This window comes from Mesoplodon mirus (assembly GCF_964341445.2).
Source record: "Mesoplodon mirus genome assembly, chromosome: 2".
Lineage (NCBI taxonomy): Eukaryota > Metazoa > Chordata > Mammalia > Artiodactyla > Ziphiidae > Mesoplodon > Mesoplodon mirus.
Window position 1 is genome coordinate 196,653,665 of NC_138977.1, and position 20,868 is coordinate 196,674,532.

A 20,868-nucleotide genomic window follows, 5' to 3' on the forward strand; every position below is an offset into this window, starting at 1 on the left:
GAAAAAAATCCCCATTATCTTTGGACCCTTCTGTGGACGTTTTCCTGATTCCATCACCCCCTCCTCATCCCTAAGATCTCCACCCTCCTGAGTCTATCATCCCTTTGCGGATTTACCATGTCTCTGCTCCCTAAACAATATATTTAGTTTCACATGTTTTTAAGTTGTATATAAGAGAAACAATGCTGCAGTTAATCTCTCTTGACTTTGTTCTTCCACTCAGCGCTGTTCCTAGGGTTTATTCGTGTTGTTCCATGTAGCTGCGATTCAAAATGCTTTATGGCAGTTTATTCTAGAACCGCACCTCAGTGTACTTGTCCAATTAGTGTTCATGGCTACAGGGATTCCTGCAGTGTTTTGGTATTTCAAACATTCTTAAATCCATCTCTAGGCACACGTGTGTGGATGTTTCTCTAGGATTCAAACTGAGGAGCGGAGTGCCGGGTCACAGAGCAGGACAGTCACCCTTAGCAGATGCCACATTGTTTTCCACAGTGGTTTTACCAGTTGTACTCCCACCAGCTGTGTAAAAAATATACGCTGTTCACATCCCTCAAGGGTCCTTGATGTCAAACTTTTAAATCTTTTTGCCAATCTGGAGGTGGGAGAGGATATCTCATTGTGGCTTTAATTTTTATTTTCCTCCCTTTTAATGGGGTGAGTTTCTTTGCATATTGGTCATTCAGATTTTCTTTCTGAGAGAAGCCTGTTTGAGGACAGCTGATTGTATTTCCCTGAACCTTGGGGTCGTGGCTGACTTGGGGCAGCTGGGGAGAGTAAGGAGGGAGGGAGTCCTGAAGTCCAGGGTGGAGCGGGGCAGGGGCTTGGCTGCAGTGGTGGAGACAGGCTGAAAGAGCTACCTACCCAGGCTGGGGGCTTGCAGTTTACTCCATGCCTTGGTTAAGGACCCCCTCCTCTAGCTACTTTGACAACAAAATGTATCTGAGTCCCACACTAGGCATCTCCGAGCTCACCAGGAAATGTCCGAGAAGCGAGGGGGGCTTGGTAAGGGGGTCTGTGGTGAACCCGCAGGCATGTGACTCCAGCCAATTTTTGCACTGTGAAGTATTGAGAGACCTTACAATCGGTTGAGAAAAGCTCAAAATATGACTTTTTCATGTGAATTTTTCCAATTTTTAAACACTGGCAGCTCATTATAGAAAGCCAGTTTGGGCCAAACTGTCGGCGCTGGATTTAGTTGTCAGAAGGCCCCTTTGTGACCTGTGTTTTGGTCACAAGACAGGATTCATGTCTTGGTCAGTCAGCAAGTATTACCTGTTGTGTGGGACCGGGATCCACAGGGAACAGGCAAAACCTGACTTCCTGGAGGGGGCTGTCTGAAGGGACCTTTCATTCTCTCAGACTTTTTCTATGTGTTTGTGGTAAAAAAAAAATACATAGCATAGAACTGACCATTTTTAGGTGTACAGCTCAGTGGCATTAAGTACTTTCACATTATTGTGTTACCGTAACCCTTCCCACAGAATTCTCTTCATCTTGTAAAACTGAAACTCTGTACCCGTTAAAAACAACCTGCCCCCCCCATCCCCCAGTCCTTGCAACCACCACTCTGTACCTCTGCCTCTATGATTCTGGCTACTCTGGGAACTTCATATAAGTGGAACCATATAGTATTGGTTCTTTTGTGTCTGGCTTATTTCACTTGGCAGGATGTCTTCCAGGTTCATCCATGTTGTAGTATGTTTCGGAATTTCCTTCCTTTTTAAGGCTAATATTCCATTGTATGTATAGACCACATTTTGTTTATCCATTCATCTGTTGATGGACACGAGTTGCTTACACCTTTTGGCTACTATAAATAATGCTGCTGCAAACTGGGCTGTACTAATATCTGTTTGGGTCCCTGCTTTCAATTCTTTGGGGTATATACCCAGAAGTGGAATTGCTAGATTATATGGTCATTCTATGTTTATTTTCTTGAGGAACTACCTTAGCATTTTTATCTGCTTTCTCTAATTAGGAATATGCAGTTAGAACTTGAAGGGGAAAATCAGTATCATTTTGGCTAGTGGTGATTCACATCCTTTCAAAGGTGACATTTCAAAAGCAGAACACTTCTGTCACCTTCTGGCCCATATGTGTTTGGCTGTTCCTGTCCTATGATGATGATGATGATGATAACTAGAATATATTGAGTGCTTATTTTGTGCCAAGTTCTGTTCTAAACACTTTTGCATCTTTTAAATCATTTTATCTTTGCAATCATTCTATGGAGATTATTGTCTCAACTTTATAGATGAGGAAACTGAGCCACGGATAAGCAGAACCATAATACAATGCAGGGATAGACAAGGTCATTTAATTCAGTGCTTACTTTCACAACTGAGGGAAAGGAGACTGGAGAGGAGATACCCAGAGTCACAGTGTTACATCGTGACCGAGCTAGGTGAGCTCACGGGCTTCCAGACGTCTGGAAACCCCTGGCCCCATGCTCTTGCTGCCTCTAAGACAGGATTCCATCTATTCATTTTGTTTATCCCGTTGACCCAGGTGAAACCTCATCTGAGCGGCTGCCGTGCTGCACTGGAATCCAGCTGGATATTCCTGGTCCTCCTCTTGATAGTTGCTGGGGCAGGACTTCACTGAAATATGTCGGGGGGAGGATTACGGGTTTGGCTCTAGGATTTTTGTGAAAACACATGGAAGTAGCACATTAATATTAGTCAAGGACTGAATGGGCCTTTTTAAGAAGTTGAGATAAATTTTGGCAAAATCAGGTTGCCCTGAGAAGCATTCAATTCACTGTGAGGGAGTTGCTCAAAAAAATTACAATTTTTCTTTCTTGTTAAGTTTATTTAAATAGTAAAAATCTAGAGTCTGCATCTCCTGCAAAGTTGCACCCCTGAGGTTCTGAGCTTGACCATGCATATGGCGGGCCTGTGTTTTTCATTATGTTTCCTTACTTGTTAAGCTTTGCAGTTAGTCCGAGTTACACATTTCTCTGGTGTTTTTCTTGAACTTCATGAACTCTGGCATTTCATTTCGGGGATGTATATCTAAGGGAAAAGCAGCCTTCCTTTGATCTTCCTTGGGACCCCATTATGTTTAACCTGAGAAAGATTAGGGAGTTGCCATTCAACGCTGAACACACACAAAACTCAGCTGCCAAGATGGCGGGTGCTTAATCTATTTACAACATCGACTCCATCATGAACTAATTCCACATCAAGCTGACTTTGAAAGGTATTCTTTGGAATGGAATTCCCATCTGCCTTGGGAGGCTACATGCATATGGTCCAGAGTACTGAAGGTATTGACCTCACAAAGAAATCTGTTCAGCATGAAATATTTAAACTGTGGAGGGTTTTTAAACCTTGAAATCATTGTCAACGTTGGTTCCCCATATGGTAGTCAAGTTGTACTTTCTCTGAACTGAACAGCCATTTCTGGAAAGCACCCTCACTTTCTAGCTGTGTTTGTAATAACATCTGCTCAACGGTGGTGAGGCAAGTCAGTTCCAGTCTTTGGACAAACAATCCTCTGAGCTCGGGTGAACTCCGAGGGGCAAGGAGCTGCCACTCGGCCAGCACCTGGAAAACCAGACCACTCCACTCCCCTCAGCTTCCTTTCCAAAATGGGTTTCAGAACTCTGCCCATAAATAGCTCTTTAAAGTAACATGCAGGGCTAATTGTGACTTTTTTTTCCCCCTAGCCTGAAAATGAGAAAGGAAGAACAAAACAAAATCAAGCGTTAGCCTGTCAAGATTTTCAGTGCCCTGTCACTCTCAAGACATTGATGGAGATTTATTTTCCTAATGAAGGCTCCAGCGTTAATGGTGGCACTTGCTAGAATCAGTTAGGACTAAGTGTTATTTAATTCACAGTGAAGCGACAATCTGACTGGACTGTGATTAGTTCCAGCTTTTAGCTATCATTTATAGGTCACCAGGCGGCTAACAACCTCAAATGAGGGACCATTATCTTTTGACAAGATGAAGTGTTTTCTGGGGGGGATGGGAGGAGGAGGAGGGGTGCTACCCAGAAAGCCCAGTTCAATATTCTCTCTGGGAATTACTCATTCCTAATAGGGCTTCGCCACCACTTACTCAAAGGAGCTACACTAGTGAATACCAGTTAGGTATGCTGAAGGCAAAGGAGGAAGACTTTCCTCAAAGCCATTCATGTATCTGCTCAGCAACTACTTGAGTGAGGCACTGTGGGAGAATGTGTTGTGGGGGGTACCTGGAAGGAAGGCTGATATTCAGCCTGCACATTTTGGTATGGCTGTTCTAGTTTTTTACGGCTGTCCTCCATTTTGATGGAGTGAAGCATCTGTTTGGATTGGTTGGTGCCAGTGCCATAATGATGGTTAAATATTCCAAATAACAATCTTGTCTGGAACCCTTTTTCGTTTTCTTGATGGTTTGCTTCGCTGTGCACTTCTTAGCTTCTTTTAACCACAGTGCCATACCACCAGTGGGAGGGCTGTCAAGAGGAGCATGGAGCTGAGATGGTCAGGTAATGAGTGACAGTAGCAACCCAGTGTGGCTCTATGCTGATACCAAGGCCAGTGTGTATCTTCTAGAACATGTGAGAATGTTGTGCTGTTAATATATGAGACCATGGTGAGATCAGCAAACAGTTCTATTCTAAGAGCACCACAGAATCGAGGGGAGCAAGAAATGGTTCGATAATGGCAATGCTTTTGGGCATTTAGACAATGTTATACTGCAGTGGGACTGTCTTGCCATTATTGCTGAGTTGTGCACTGTTGGTGAGACTGTAAATTGCTGTAGACACTATGGAAAAAAGTATGGAGCTTCTTCAAAAAATTAAAAATAGAACTAACATATGAACCAACAATTCCACCTCTGGGTATTTATCTGTAGAAAACAAAAACATTAATTGAAGAAGATATATACACCCCATGTTCATAGCAGCATTTTTCACAATAGCCAAGATAGTGAAACAATCTAAATGTCCATTGATGAATGAATAAAGAAAATGTGGTATATATACACAATAGAATATTATTCAGCCATAAAAGAGTGGAATCTTGCCGTTTGTAACAACATGGATGGACCTTGAGGGTATTATGCCAAGTGAAGTCAGGGAAAGACAAATACTGTAAGATCTCACTTATATGTGGAATCTGAAGGAAAAACAAAACACAAGCTCATAAGTACAGAGAATAGATTAGTAGCTGCCAGAAGGGGGTGGAGGGGTGGGAGTGGGTAAAATGGGTGAAGGGAATCAAACAGTATGAACTTCCAGTTATGAAATAAATGTCATGGGGATGTAATGTACAGCATGGTGAATATAGTTAATAATACAGTATTGCGTATTTGAAAGTTGCTAAGAGAATCTTTAAAGGTCTCATCACAAGAAAAAAAATTGTGTAACTATGGATGGTGTCGGATGTTAACGACTCACTATGGTAATCATTTTGCAATGTATACAAATTTGAATCATTGTGTTCTGTACCTGAAACTAATATAATGTCAGTTATTTCTCAATTTAAAAAAAAAGCAAATAAATACAAATATTGAGGTGAAATTTCCAGACCCCCCCAAAAAAAGTTAAGAGGAAAAGAACCCATACTGCCTGGGTTCAAATTCCAGCTATACCATTTATTAGCTGTGTGACCTTGGACAAGTTACTTAACCTCTTTATACCTCAATTTCTTAAAAAAATTTTTTTTTAATTCTTATTTTTTTAATTGAAGTATAGTTAATTTACAACCTTGTGTTAATTACTGCTGTACACCAAAGTGATTCAGTTATGTATATATTGTGTATATATAATATTTATATACATTCTTTTTTTAAATATTCTTTTCCATTATGGTTTATCATAGGATACTGAATATAGTTCTCTGTGCTATACAGTAGGACCTTGTTTACCCATTCTACATATAAAAGCTTACATCTGCTAACCCCAGTCTCCCACTTCATCCCTCCCCCAACCTCCTTCCCCTTGGCAACCACCAGTCTGTTCTCTATGTCCATGATTCTGTTTCTGTTTCATAGATAGGTTCATTTGTGTCATATTTTAGATTCTACATATAAGTGATATCATATGGTATTTGTCTTTCTCTTTCTGACTTACTTCACTTAGTATGATAATCTCTAGTTGCATCCCTGTTGCATTATTTCATTCTTTCTTATGGCTGAATAGTATTCCGTTGTAAATATGTACCACATCTACTTTATCCGTTCATCTGTCGATGGACATTTAGGTTGTTTCCATGTCTTGGCTATTGTGAATAGTGCGGCTATGAACATAGGGGTGCATGTATCTTTTTCAATTAGAGTTTTGTCTGAATATATGCCCAGGAGTGGGATTGCTGGATCGTATGGTAATTCTATTTTTAGTTTTCTGAGGAACATCCATACTGTTTTCCACAGTGGCTGCACCAACTTACATTCCCACCAACAGTGTGGGAGGGTTCCCTTTTCCCCACACCCTCTCCAGCATTTGTTATTTGTAGACTTTTTAATGATGGCCATTCTGACTGGTGTGAGTTGGTACCTCATTGTAGTTTTGATTTGCATTTCTCAAATAATTAGCGAAGTTGAGCATCTTTTCATGTGCCTATTGGCCATTTGTATTTCTTCTCTGGAGAAATGTCTATTTAGGTCTTCTGCCCATTTTTGGATTGGGTTGGATTTTTTGTTGTTGTTGAGCTGTATGAGCTGTTTGTATATTTTGGAAATTAAGCCCTTGTTGATCGCATCATTTGCAAATATTTTCTCCCATTGTGTGGCCTGTCTTTTCGTTTTGTTTATGGTTTCCTTTGTTGTGCAAAAGCTTTTAAGTTTGATTAGGTCCCATTTGCTTATTTTTGTTTTTATTTCTATTGCCTTGGGAGACTGACCTAAGAAAACATTGGTACTATTTAAGTCAGAGAATGTTTTGCCTTTCTCTTCTAGAAGTTTTACAGTGTCGTGTCTTATGTTTAAGTCTTTAAGCCATTTTGAGTTTATTTTTGTGTATGGTGAGAGGGTGTGTTCTAACTTCATTGATTTACATGCAGTATGCCTCAATTTCTTCAAGGGCAAAATGGGATTAATAATGTTACCTACTACCTTTATAGGATTACCTTGAGGACTACATTAGTTAATATGTATAAAGCATTTAAAACAATGGTGTGCATGGAGTAAGTACTTTAAATAAGTGTCAATTTCTTATATTAGCCTCAGTTTGGCCCACTGGCCAAGCTTTGGCAGCACACTGATAAGGGGTTTACAGCCAAGTGGTATGCCCTGGCATTCCATCCACTGAGACCCAGACTAGAAATTGCCTCCTTCCCAGCTTGGCCCACAGCTACAACAAACAGGTATGTGTCAGAGGCAGAATGTTTTTATTTGGGTTCATCACAGAGGATGAATAGTCTCATGACATTTATCCATACAAAATATAACAATGGTTGCAGGCATAAATAAAAATTCCTCCACCTATTCTAACTACTTGATAATGCACAGTCCTTTTTTGTTGACTACAGATAAAGAAGTATATGAAGTTGAGATGCAGAAATTTTCAAATGTGATTTCAGCAATTTCCAAAAATTGAATTATAGAACTAGGACACAGAAAAAAAAGATGATTTTTAAATGGAACCAGCCACCTTGAAATATATTCTGAAAAAACATGGTTAAAACTTTTAATACTTCAAAAGATAAAAATGTTGCTTGTCGGCCTGACTTGGATGGACTTAGAGCCTCTGGGAAGTGATGGGCCTCGGTGAAGTAGTGTAACATGCCCCTGGAATATAGTCTCAGACACAAACAAAATCACTCTCGGTTTTGATCTGTAAACAGAGACAGGATTCCCTCATTGCTGGATGATGACTCTGGAAAAGAAGCCGTTGCTTCCATTATGCATTTGGCCTCACAATCTTCATTGACAAATAGTTCTGAAAAGGAAACAGAAAGAGGGCCATGTATATAAATAAATTAGGGATTCTCAATCTTGGTACTATTGACATTTAGGACCAGATGATTCTTGTTGGAGACTGTCCTGTGCATTGCAGGATGTTTAGCAGCATCCTTGGCCTCTACCCACTAGATTCCAGTAGCACCGCCAGTCATAAATGGGAGTCAAATGGGAGGTTTGTCAGTGTGCCTAGAAGTGCCTTCATTCCTCCATTCGAGGAATTTGTTGAGATAAGAAGTATATGAAGTCGAGATGCAGAAATTTTCAAATTCGATTTCAGCAATGAAGGCTCTTCTAGGCACATTGACAAACCTCCCATTTGGACTCCCATTTATGACTGTGGAGATTGAGGGAGATTTGAGGGGGAGGTTATGTAATGTGGGCCTTAAAGAATGAGGGAGGTTTTAATAGACAAAACATGGGCAAAGGAACAGCCTTGGCAAAGGCATCTTGGCAGGTAAGGGCAATACTTGTCTGGGGAGGCCAGCTCTCTAGTTTGGGTGGAGTTCAAGGTTTGTGTAGGCCTATAATGAGCCCAGGATCTGTGAAATGTCAGGAGTTAGGATGCAGGATGGTTTGGAACAAGAAAGTCTGAAGGCAGGAAGATCCGTCAGAAATGCTGGCTGTGGTGTAGACACACATTCATAAAGGCCTAAGGGATTGCTCCTAGAATTCCTGAGACCAAAGTTTTCTTTTTCAGACCATGAAGTTCTGCCTGTAATTCCTGAAACTGTGAGAATGTAATCCTAATCACAGGACACAGTACTCTAAAGCTTCCAAAGGTTGACGGGTTGTAACACCACAACTGCTACGTAGGTCATTTTACCCGATGGCAACAAAGGCAAGTACCAAGTGAGATGACTAACCATAATTCACACCCAAAGAGCCAATACCAGAGGCCGGGGACTCATACCGGTAAGGAGTACAGGAGCACGGCCACGAAGAGCAGCAGGATCAGCAGGACCAGCAGGCCGACGATGACCCACTTAAACCGCCGCCACACGATGAACCTCATGGTCTTGCATGGGTTGGTGAACCAGAGGAAGGAAGTTTCCGGTCGGCTGCATTGCAAAGAAATGGTTTTACCTACCCAACTCAGGAGGGACAGATATTTTATACCTCCGAGCATAATAGTTTAAAGAATGATTAACAACATTTTATAAAGTCAAGAAAAGATATTATTCCCCTTAGTTGGCTGAGAGAGCCTTTAACCTTTTATGGCTTTCTAAGATGCCGAAGACACACTGGACGTTGGTTTCATGGGAAGGAGAATGGTGAAAATGAAGCCAGATCACCAGCCTCTCCCTCCCCCATCTCCCATGTTCAGTACAAAATTCAGACAACAGCTAATCCATTGCATTAAGGCAATTGGAGGGGGGGGCTTTCAGACTGCAGGTGTTTGGGGATCAGAACAAAGAGGGTCTCTCACTTTGGTGGGTCCAGCTTGGGGTTCACATTGGGTTCATCCCGTCCCTTCCCGGCTGGCCTCTCGTCGGCCTCCTTCTCATTGAGGACTTCCAACGTCATCTCCACTTTCCCCTTCAGTAAAGCAGAACAGGTTAAACACATGACATCACGTTTCACAAATATTTTCACTTCGACCCAAGGAGTATTCCCCGAGCAATGATTTTTATTCTTGTAAAACAATCCTTAGATTGCCTTAAATTTTCCTCAAGAGATTTCATCACATTTCCTCTTCCATGTGTTTCTGAACCGACTCCTTGTGGGAAACTGAGAGGACAAATTGCTTTCCCTCCTCCCTGCTTTTCAGTCTCTGGATCCCCATCATTCTAACTTTCTCACATCTGTCTCCTTGCCTGCTCACATACCTCCCTTTGTAACTTTACTTGGACCCAGAATAACCTGAAGACGGCTGATAACAATAGCTAACTTTTTTTTTTAATTTATTTATTTTTGGCTGCATTGGGTCTTCATTGTTGGGTCTTCGTTGCTGTGCGCAGGCTTTCTCTAGTTGTGGCGAGCAGAGGCTACTCTTTGTTGTGGTGCATGGGCTTCTCATTGTGGTGGCTTCTCTTGTTGCAGAGTTCGGACTCTAGACGCACGGGCTTCAGTAGTTGTGGTATGTGGGCTCAGTAGTTGTGGCTCGTGTGCTCTAGAGCGCAGGCTCAGTAGTTGTGGTGCATGGGCTTAGTTGCTCTGCAGCCTGTGGGATCTTCCTGGGCCAGGGCTCGAACCCGTGTCCCCTGTATTCTCAACCACTGCACCCCCAGGGAAGTCCCACAATAGCTAACATTGACTGAGCACTAAGTGTGGGCTCCAAGAGAGCCATCGTGCTCCCTTTGGTACCCCCACTGCGTGGAGCAGTGCTGGCACTTAGTGGGCACTCGATGTACACTAGCTGAAGAGATGCATGAGTGAGTGAATGAATGAACGCTACCTCCCTGTTCACAGGTTCCTGACTGGTGCACTGGGCACTGTGTAAGCCTTCTATATGGATAATCTTGTGAATGCTCAGGGCAGCCCTATAAATCAGGTACTGCTATGATCCTCATGTGCACATGAGTACACTGAGGCTGCGAGAGGTCTAGAAACTTGTCCACTCTTTGAGCCAGGCTTAACTAAGGTTGTAACAGGCTTTCAAGAACCCTGGCGCCCACAAGGTCACCAACAATTTGAGAGCTTCTGACCCTGATGCTCATTTAGGTGATGGAGCACAGATGCTTCCTCTGTGGATGAGTCAAAGGTGGGTGTCTGACTATGGCAAGGTGGTCCTTCTTTCCAAGCCTGTTCTTCGAATCTACAAAATGTAGGTAATGGCTGCTTCATGGGGTTATCTGCAGAACTAAATGAGGTTATATACAAACTACCCTCTAGTGGCAGGAAGCTTATAAATGGTTTCCTGTGCCAGGGGTAGAGGAAGTGATGGACTGCAAAGGGCACAACAGAACTTTTGGGGCAATGGGAATGTTCTGGATCTTGATTATGGTGGTGGTTTCATGAGCATATACATCTGTCAAAACTCATCAAATTGTGCACCTTAATTGTACTTTAAGTGGGTGCAGTTTATGTAAATTATACCTCAAAGTTGTTTTAAAAAACAAGATTATGATATAAGGCATTTAGTATGTTGTCCGGTTTATAATAAGTGGTGTAAAATATTATTATTAATAATACATAATGAATTAGTCTTTTTGTGACAGGGCATGGGAACCTGCACTTTTGCTTCTACATCAAAATTATCTTCAGTTTTCCAAATGTGCTTGTAACTTATGGCCTTCACGTTCATTGGATGTCAACACTCCCTATTTCCTCCATCTTTAAAAAAAATTTTTTTTTTTAAAGATGAGGACAGCTCAAATTTGAAGTTTCTTTTTCTGTACTGAATTGTACTGGAAGCTCAGCATAAATTAGCATTCCTGGTGGAGGAGAGTCCTAAAGAAATACAGCGCAACCATTTGCGTTCCCAGTTTTTTGACAATTCCAATCCCTCTATCTTCCACTCAACCTCAAACATGTGCTAACAGCATCTGCCACCTTCTCCTATAATCCCAGGTACAAACCATTCCCAAAACTTAAAGTACCACCAATTTAACCTCCCTTATCTTATCCAGAGCAAATCTACTCATAAAGGGCAAAACCTAAAGGAGAAAAGGAATAAACGAGCCTCAACCAGGAAATACTCATACATACAGCCATCACACGGGAGCCATCTTTATCTGCGTAGCACGGCCACCATCCTTTCATGGACTTCTGTTCAAAGAGAGAGGCGGTTTTCACTTTAAGGGGGTTCACGGCTTTGAGGTCAGGAATCATGTCCAAACTACATTTCTCTGGTGATTTTGCTGGAATGATGCTGTGATGCAAATCGAGTTCCAGGAAACCTAGCCAAGGAAACATTAAACCCAAATAAATTTCAAGTGGATCAGACGTTGTTCACAAGTGAACAGAATGTACTTGTCAGAAGAGAGGTAGACCATGACTCTGAACAGGTGACAGGTGAGTTAGAGAAACAGATCCTGGTAGGCAGTTAAAATTCTTTCCAGATAGAATGGAAAGTGGCAGAAGAAGTATCTGTCCACTGCTCTGCATCTCACAGAGAACAACCCATTTAATTTCTCAGAGATAGGAGCATAAACAGAGTTCTTCTGCAAACTCAAAATAATTAAACATCTCCAGCCAAAATTTCCACTAAACTTGGACTTGGAATTTGCTCATATTGGTTCTAAACTTCCCCTAACATAGTCATTTGGCTTTGGGTAAAGAAAACTGGTACTTGGAACATGGGAAGCTCCATTGAACAGTCAAGTTCAAGTTTCTCCTAGTGTAACCTCAAAAACAAGAGTTTGAGAAGGAACATTGAATTCTCAACAGAAAGTTCTCCCCAGGAACTAGGAAGCCCAGCTCAGGGTGCCTGGAGAAGCACAATTTTTCTTCCATGATGTGAGGCATTAACTCTTTTGTAGTTAATAAACTGTCTTTAACTGACTGTCTTTGGGGCTTGGGAACTCCCAGGAAACCTCTCCTTCAGAACAAGGTATGTGTGTGTTGGGTCATGTCTATGGACTACAGGGACAAGAGGTGGTCTTCAACAGTGGCAGCAGAGAGTAACAGGGAGGTTGTGGCAGATTCTCTATAAACTTTTAGGCTCAGAAACTGCCCTTCATCTTACAATGCATCCATAGCCCACAAGCCTTTCTAGAACTTACGCCTGCTTTTATTTTGTCTCTCCTTTTGGTGATAACTGCAACCATTTGCCCACTAGCCATTTAGAAATAAAGTCATTCTCTTTATTTGTTATCAGACTCTTTCATTTAAATTCCAAGGGAAAACCCTCTACTATTCTTTATGCTTTCTAAGTTAGCACACTACTGTGGACAGGGAATGTTGCCTGCCATGCCAGTAAACAAAGAATGTTGCCCATCATCCCAGTTCTACAAGGATCAAGACTGAGGCTGTGGGGCTTCCCTGGTGGCGCAGTGGTTAAGAACCCACCTGCCAATGCAGGGGACATGGGTTAGAGCCCTGGTCCAGGAAGATCCCACATGCCGTGGAGCAGCTCAGCCCGTGCACCCCAACTACTGAGCCTGCGCTCTAGAGCCGGCGAGCCACAACTACTGAGCCTGCGAGCCACAACTACTGAAGCCCACACACCCAGAGCCCCTGCTCTGCAACAAGAGAAGCCACCGCAATGAGAAGGCCATGCACCGCAGCAAAGAGTAGCCCCTGATCACCACGACTAGAGAAAGCCCACGTGCAGCAGCAAAGACCCAACACAGCCAAAAATAAATAAATAAATGGGGAAAAAAAAATGACTGAGGCTGTGCCCTGAGGGGAGTTCAGGATGGAGAAAGACAGGAAGCATTCTGACCTTTGGATCTGCCTCTAGATAGTTACGATGCATACCTAAGGAATAATTTCCATGGGCCCAGGATCTCGTATCTCCGCATCTCCGCAAACACAGAAATGCACTAAAATCATTAACTTGAGATGTCTGCTCTTTGTGATTAGCAGTAATCTTTTGATGTTTGACTAACTTTTTTGTTTTTCCAGCAAAAACCTCTTGTGTCCTGGCTCCCCCCTTACCTCTTGGGAGTAGTTCCTCAGAGCTATCTGAGAGGCTGTCTCCTGGGCTGTAGTCCTCAGTAAGATCCCCAGACTCACAACTTTTAGGTTGTACGCTTTTCTTCAGTCAACACTTTCACACTCATTTGTTCGTTCAACTCTTATTAAGAGCCAGCTAAGTCAAAGGCACCGCACTCCGTGTTGTAAAGGGGAGAGGGATGAACAAGACACAGCCATTGGCCGCTGTGGGCTTTTCCTCTGCCAGGAAAGATGCTCTGGAAGCAGGGAGATGAGCTAGGGGCTTCTGTAACAGCTGGCTACGAGAAAGTGAGGTCTGAACTGGCAAGTGGCAGAGATCATAAAAATAAGAAAATAAACGTGCATGATAAAGCAGGTTACATTGTTTAGGAAGGTGGTAGGAAAGGAGAGGAGGACCCACAGAGGACTCTGGGTGCTTCTGCCTAGGTGGCTGGGAGAGGCTGTGAACAGCAAAAGCGGTTCATGAGGCGAGCAGGTATGAGGTCAGGGAAGAAAGGCTGAGTTTGGTCTTAGTCACGATAAATTTGAGGTGCCAGCCGAACACAAAGGTAAAAGTTTCTGGTGGGGAATGGGGAATAATCATCGTGAGAGTTTCTTTTTTTTCAAACTGAGATTTAATTGATGTAGAGCATTGTGTAAGTTTAAGGTGTACAATGTGTTGATTTGATACATTGCATGTTGCAGTATGAGTCATCATATTTCTTGTTACTATGGGGCAGGCACGGTGGGCAGTCAGGCTACACCTCTAGGTCTAGGAGTTATACCTCGTTGAAAGTGAGAGTTGAAGCTTTACCTTCAACAGAGGTGAGGGCTGGTAAGTCACTGAGGGAGCCTGGGGAAGAGCTGCAAAACCCCAGGGAGGGCAAAGGCCTGTATTTAAAGAGGAAGAGGCGGACTTCCCTGGTGGTGCAGTGGTTGAGAGTCCGCCTGCCAATGCAGGGAACATGGGTTCGAGCCCTGGTCTGGGAAGATCCCACATACCGCGGAGCAACTAAGCCCGTGCGCCACAGCTACTGAGCCTGCGCTCTAGAGCCCGCACACTACAACGAAGAGTAGCCCCCACTCACCACAACTAGAGAAAGCCCGCGCGCAGCAACAAAGACCCAATGCAGCCAAAAATAAATAAGTAAAAATAAATAAATAAATAAAGGAAGAGGAAGAAACAGAGCAGGCCAATGAGACACCCAAGGCCTGGGAGAGAGAAAATAAGAACACTGTGCTTTGGGGGGCCAGGGTGTTTTAGCAAGGGCCTTTTACCCCAGAGAAGGGCGGGGCATCAGGGGACTGCAGTGACTGCTGAGAGCAGCGTGGAGGAGGAGGGAGCCAATTCTGAGGTGCTGAGAGTAGGGGGAGAGGTTTGGAAGTGGAGGTAAGGCTGTGGCATCCCTGAAAACAAAATCTGTGTCTTCCTAGCAAGACAGAAGCTGGTGCAAAGGCCCTGGGAGTGGCTGGGGTCCACAGCGCCAGTCACTGTGCCCACTTCTCAGAGGACCTGGGGCAGCGGATGGGCAGGCCACCCCGCTCCAAGGGCATCCAGGGGGTGGGACCCCACCCCACAGTATTGGAGAGTTAAATAATTGATTCCAAGTTTTAATTGCTTTTACTAATTTCAAGCACAATTTCTTAGAAAAAAGTATCCAAAGGTAAGCCTTACCCAAGTAGTCATCCAGAGAAAACTTGTCATTATCCCATATCTGAATGACCAGTTTGGGTGGGACCCGAGATTCCGTTTGGTCCTTACTCCAGAAATGCTCCTAAAATGCCAACAGGAACAGACAAACCAAAATGACACTGATTACTGGATTCTTAACACCCTCCCCTTGGGCCTCTTGAAAACCCAGCATCAAGGCATGGGGCCTCTTCTCTCCTTTGCATCCCCCACCCGAAACCCCACCCTCTGGCCTACCCCTCTACCCAAGGTGGACATAAGCCAATCGGGCTCCCCAGGAAATCTCAAGACTACCAGCTGGGTGACAAAAAGGTTGTCCCAGGCAATTCCCAAACAGAAGGTTTCCTGCCATGTTCCTATCAGTGTGACTTCCTGCTGCCATTCCTGCGGTGTGGAGAGTGATGATGTCTCCTGACCTGAAGACTGTAGCCTGCCTAGATGATCCTCCCAAAGCCAAGCCATCCCAGGCCAGACCGAAATATCCCCTGCTGAGGAGTTACTTCTGCTCAGCGACCTCCCCAACCCCCCAAGGATGTCCAAGTACACTCATTTCACACGGGGGTGAGGAGATGGGGGCCCACATTTCACTCTTTTGTTAGTGCAGATTTAAAATGTCCTGGCATATCTGGCTTTTGAAAAATATTGCTGGGTTTTATATACCGTGGTCATCTAAGACCCTCAGATCAGCCTAGAGTAAGGTGGGGAGAGGATGGGATAAGTGTCCTCCAGGTTCTCACCTGTTGTCGCTGCTTCTGCCCAGACAGTATTAGCCCAGGATAATAATGACGTCCCCACAGCCTGATTACACCTAAGTTCCTCTGGCCCCAAAAGAAAGGGAGATCCCCCAGTGCTTCATGAATTTGAAGGAAGGTTGTTGGATTGTTTCTTGTTTTTCAGATGACATTCCAGGAATGGTCCCTTTTGCAGGGCTCAGAGGGCCTGGCTCTGAGGGGCTGAGAAGCCCACTCTGCTGCTGTCTGGCCCTACTCGGCTGTCCTGTGTGGGGTCATGCTCCAAGGACTACTCAGGATGCTGAGAGGTCCAGCTCTAGATGTGAGTAAATAGGAAAGGTAACTTTACCCAAAGGCCTACCTGACTCCAAATCTCTCGCTTTGCCCCTGGTCTGTCTCATTATCTGAAAGTGTGCATGGTTCAACATCAGGATGAGCCTATATGTCTCTAGAAAGTGCCCTTTGAAGGCATTCATCTCACCTGGACAGAAAAAGTGCTCACTAGAGCATCAGCACTGAGTAGGGCCAGCAGGGGGTAGGGCCTGGCCAGACGGGACATAAGGCAGGTATATTCTGATCAGGTGTAGGGTGAGGAGGTGACCGGGCAGAGCTGGGAAAAGTTTATATAATATGGCAGGAGGGGGTGGGGAAGGGAGAAGTGGGACAAGGGCCTGTAAAAGACATCTGTTGTTATTACCTACCCAGGTTTTAGGCCCCCCTTTTTGGATGAAAGCACCAGATTTTCCTTAGAGATTCCCTTCCCCCAGTCCATGCAATCTGGGGAGAAGTGACTTTATCCCTAACTCCACAGTCTCGCCAATCAGAGCGCTGCATCCCTGGGCAACACTGGTTCAGAGATGGACACGTGGCCTCAAACAGGCAGACGCTGGAGCCCAATTCCAGAACTCTGGTTGGTGCCTTTGGGGATTCATTCCCCTCTCTCTGCTGAGGTTGCCGAGAGGGCAAGATACAAGCTGGGGCTGCTGGCAGCCACCTTTCACACACACCAGGGAGTGAGGCCCATGGAAGAAGGCAGGGCAGAGGGGTGGAGAAGGTGAGAGAAGTTTCTGAAGACATCAGTTCAACCCAGGCTCCAGGCGTTCCTTAAGCCGGCCAACCCTGGACTTTTTAGTAATGTGAACCAGTAAATCACCTTTTTTGGTTTAAGCCAGTTTGAGTTGAGTTCTGTAACTGAGAGTCTTATAAATTAAGACCAGGAGGGCCCTGAACCCTCATGGAAGTGCTCCCGAAGGAAGGCAGGCAGATGCTTAAGTTTAATAAGGAAGGTAAGAGGGATATTTCACCTACATTAATATTTTGCCTCTGGTTAATTAGTGCAACAGTTCTGCTTATCAGGGGAAGAAATCAGTTTCCCTGTGACGTAAACATATACTTAGGTTGTTGTATGTATTGACACAAGACCCCCACTTACCAGATCCTTCCCCCTGCTGCCAACATGTCAGTGGAAGCAAAGCTGTGCTCCTTATACTTCTGTTAGAACTACACAAATAACTGCCATAGCTGTGTGACCCTGGGCAAGTATCTACCCCACTGGGGCCTCAAAGTCCCCATCTGTGCCAAGAGGAGCTGGACCCATGACCTCCCAGACTCTGAACAGCCCCAACCTTTTCTGAGCATCTGCATTAAGGAAGACCCCATGACATCCACTCCCCACGGGCATATTTCAGAACTCACTTTTTTAGCAACAAGGCAGAGCTGTTCAGCTGGAAGGTAGTCAAAAGGGAAGACAAATCTCCAGTTAAAATTCCCTTCACCATCCAAGGACCTGTAGTGGACATCTGTTTTCTGTTTGTTTTCTTCATTGCCAGGAATCCAGCTGAAAAGCAGAAGCAAACAGACTTAGCTTCATGTGATTGACAAGTAATCTAGCCACAAAATTGCGCAGTGATTAGGAGAGAGTGAAGGGCAGGAGAATTAATGCACTTTTCTTGGGCAGGTTCCAGTTATCTATGGAGCTGGGGGGGTGATTTATGAAGGGGAGGCACTCTGTTGCATCCAACACACGTGGTAGCCAAATAAAATGTAATTCCTCTAAAACCAAAGCAGGAAACCCTTTAGACTTCAGTTAACAGGGATAAGGTGAAATTTTCTGGAAAATATCAACAATTTAGCTTCTATTTTGAGACTGGTGAAGCTTGCTGGCTATGTTTTTAGTCTAACTATAACTCATCAGTGTCTGTCATCACTGCTGATAGGCTCAATGAATATGGGTCAGTTCAAAATTTTAGCATTTTCTTTTCCATATTTTACTTAAGCACACAAAACACGCACGACTCAAGTAATCTTACCACTTCATTTTTAAATTATTCTTAAATTTACTACGATCACATTAATGAGACTAGCAAGGGAGATGTAAGCTGCTATATCCATACTCATATCTATGAAAATTCATTTCCATCAACAATGGGACATCTTAACTTTTGACATTTGGAAAGTTCCCTTTGGCCTGTGCCTGGCACACAGCAGACCGGTTGGAGGGAGGAATGAATGAACGAACATTTCTGGGAGGAAGTGTTATCACATCTGCCAGCTATGGGGAAGACTCCTGGTTTGGAACCAGAGGAACACGAGATTTTAGACTGGAAAAGTAGTGGAATGCATGGATCTCAATACCCATTAGAATCACTGGAAGCAACTGGGTAGCTTTTAAAAATATTGATGCCGGGGCTTCCCTGGTGGTGCAATGGTTAAGAATCTGCCTGCCAATGCAGGGGACACGGGTTCGAGCTCTGGTCCAGGAAGGTGCCACATGCTGCAGAGCAACTAAGCCTGTGTGCCTAAAGCCCGTGCTCCGCAACGAGAGAAGCCACCACAATGAGAAGCCCGCATGCTACAACTAAAGAAAGCCCTCACACAGCAACGAAGACCCAATGCAGCCAAAAATAAATAAATACTTCTTTATTTAAAAAAATATATGTTGATGCCTGGATCCCTCAAATAAAAACTATCAGTAGGAGGCAGGCCTGGCTGTGAACCTGCTCTGCCATTAACCCTCTGAGCTTCATCTCCCATCTGTAACATGAGGTTAGTGATATGTGCTCCCTTCACATGGTCAACCTGAGGACGAAATGAGAAGAGCCAGAGTGGGAAGGGGAAATCCTTAACTCACGTTAAGGATCAACTACTATGAACCAGGTATGTAGAATGCCTTATTTCATTCTTTCCAACTATATAACTAGCTCCATCTCACAGATGAGGAAGCTGAGGTTCAGAGGGGATGCACATCTCATACATCCAGTAATGGACAGAATTAAGTATCACTCCCAGGCCTGTCTGACTCCAAAGTCCAGGACTATTTACTCTGCTTCAAAGGACCATGGAGACTAGAAAGTCACAAGCTAATATTAGGTCCTATTATTAGTAGTGGTTTTTTTTTTTTTTTTTTTTTGTGGTACGTGGGCCTCTCACTGTTGTGGCCTCTCCCGTTGCGGAGCACAGGCTCCGGACGTGCAGGTTCAGTGGCCATGGCTCACGGGCCCAGCCGCTCCGCGGCATGTGGGATCTTCCCGGACCGGGGCACGAACCCGTGTGCCCTGCATTGGCAGGCGGACTCTCAACCACTGCGCCACCAGGGAAGCCCCTAGTAGTGGTATTGATAGCAATCAACTCTACTAGTTTTACTTTTTCTAGTCAACTGACTAACCAGGTAAGCTGAGTTGAAAGATTCCTTTTGCCAATTAACTTCTAAGCTTTTGAACTAACTCACTGAAGAGAGTCCACACTCTTTGGCTGTGACCTTGGTAGCTTCAGCTTCTAACCCACCCCTGAACAGCACCATCATCCTCCCCTCGACTGCTCACCCACTGTAGCTTTTCCCTCTTTTTCAGGAATCTTCTCACATTTTAATTTGGAAACCAGTTAAGCAACTACTCTGAGTGCACGCATTTGTGTACTTGTACGCATAACTTTGTGCGTAACACCCACGTGCTTGTAGTGCTAAGCATGTTATTCGTGCATTATCCATCTTTTCACATACGGTGATTAGATTTCCATTCCAAATACGACAGGGTACTTCAGATCTTGCTTTATTCTTGGATTACTTGAGTTACCTCTCAGTCCAGTATTGAGTTTGTTTCCCTGATTGGGAAAAAAAATGCTTATGATAGTCAAATAAGTTTGCATATATATAATTAGCTGGAATTAGTTTTCCTTGGGGAATGGTAATAAGATCCTGAAATGAGAAAGAATAATGAAGAACTTGATGAAACATTCCCTGTTTATAGTGAACCTAAATGACAGTAATTCCGTCTTTAACAAAGGTTTGATTGAAGGCCACTTGGGATCATAAGTGAAACTTTGTTCTCACTTTATGAATATATTAAATTTCAACAAGTCTTATCTTTTACATATCAAGGAACCAAACTCAATCCATGTGGACTAGTAATAATAATAATAGTGTGATGGTTAATTTTATGTGTCAACGTGACTGGCCGTGGGGTGCCCAGATTAAACATTATTTCTGGGTGTGTCTATGAGAATGTTTCTGGATGAGACTAGAATGTGAATTGATGGACTCGGTAGATGGACCTCCCCAACGTGGGTGGCATTAGCCAGTCTATTGAGGGCCTGGAACACAACAAAAGGCAGAGGAAGGAGGAATTCACCCCTTTTTCTGCCTCATTGATTGAACCAGGACATTTCATGTCATCTCCTCCTGACCTCAGACTGGCATGTACACTGTTGGCTCCCCTGGTGCCCAGGCCTTCAGACTCAGGCTGAATGATACCCCCAGCTTTCCTGGGCCTCCAGCCTGCAGATGGCCAATCGTGGGACTTCTTAGCCTCCATTACCATGTGAGCCAATTCCTCATAATCTCTCTCTCCTTCTACACATACACACATCCTACTTGTTCTGTTTCCTGGAGAACCCTGACTAATGCACATAGTGTTTACTATCTGCCAGGCGCTATCTTCAATGCTTTGAGTAACTCAATCTTCTGAATATTCCAGAGTGGTGGATACTATCATTATCTCCAACTTACAGATGAGGA

General features: G+C 44.0%; 1 protein-coding gene across 2 annotated transcripts in view; it reads right to left on the reverse strand.

The window, feature by feature from the left end:
- Nucleotides 1–7,307: 7,307 nt before the first annotated feature.
- MYOF (myoferlin) overlaps nt 7,308–20,868 on the reverse strand; it is a 157,808-nt gene continuing 144,247 nt past the window's right edge. For both annotated transcript variants that reach the window (XM_082630028.1, XM_082630027.1), the window contains 6 exons: nt 17,553–17,694; nt 15,112–15,211; nt 11,547–11,737; nt 9,325–9,434; nt 8,809–8,956; nt 7,308–7,875 (listed from right to left, as the gene is read on the reverse strand). In XM_082630028.1, coding sequence (XP_082486154.1) covers nt 7,837–7,875; nt 8,809–8,956; nt 9,325–9,434; nt 11,547–11,737; nt 15,112–15,211; nt 17,553–17,694 — 730 coding nt within the window. In that variant the 3' untranslated portion in view covers nt 7,308–7,836. The remainder of the gene's footprint in view (nt 7,876–8,808; nt 8,957–9,324; nt 9,435–11,546; nt 11,738–15,111; nt 15,212–17,552; nt 17,695–20,868) is intronic.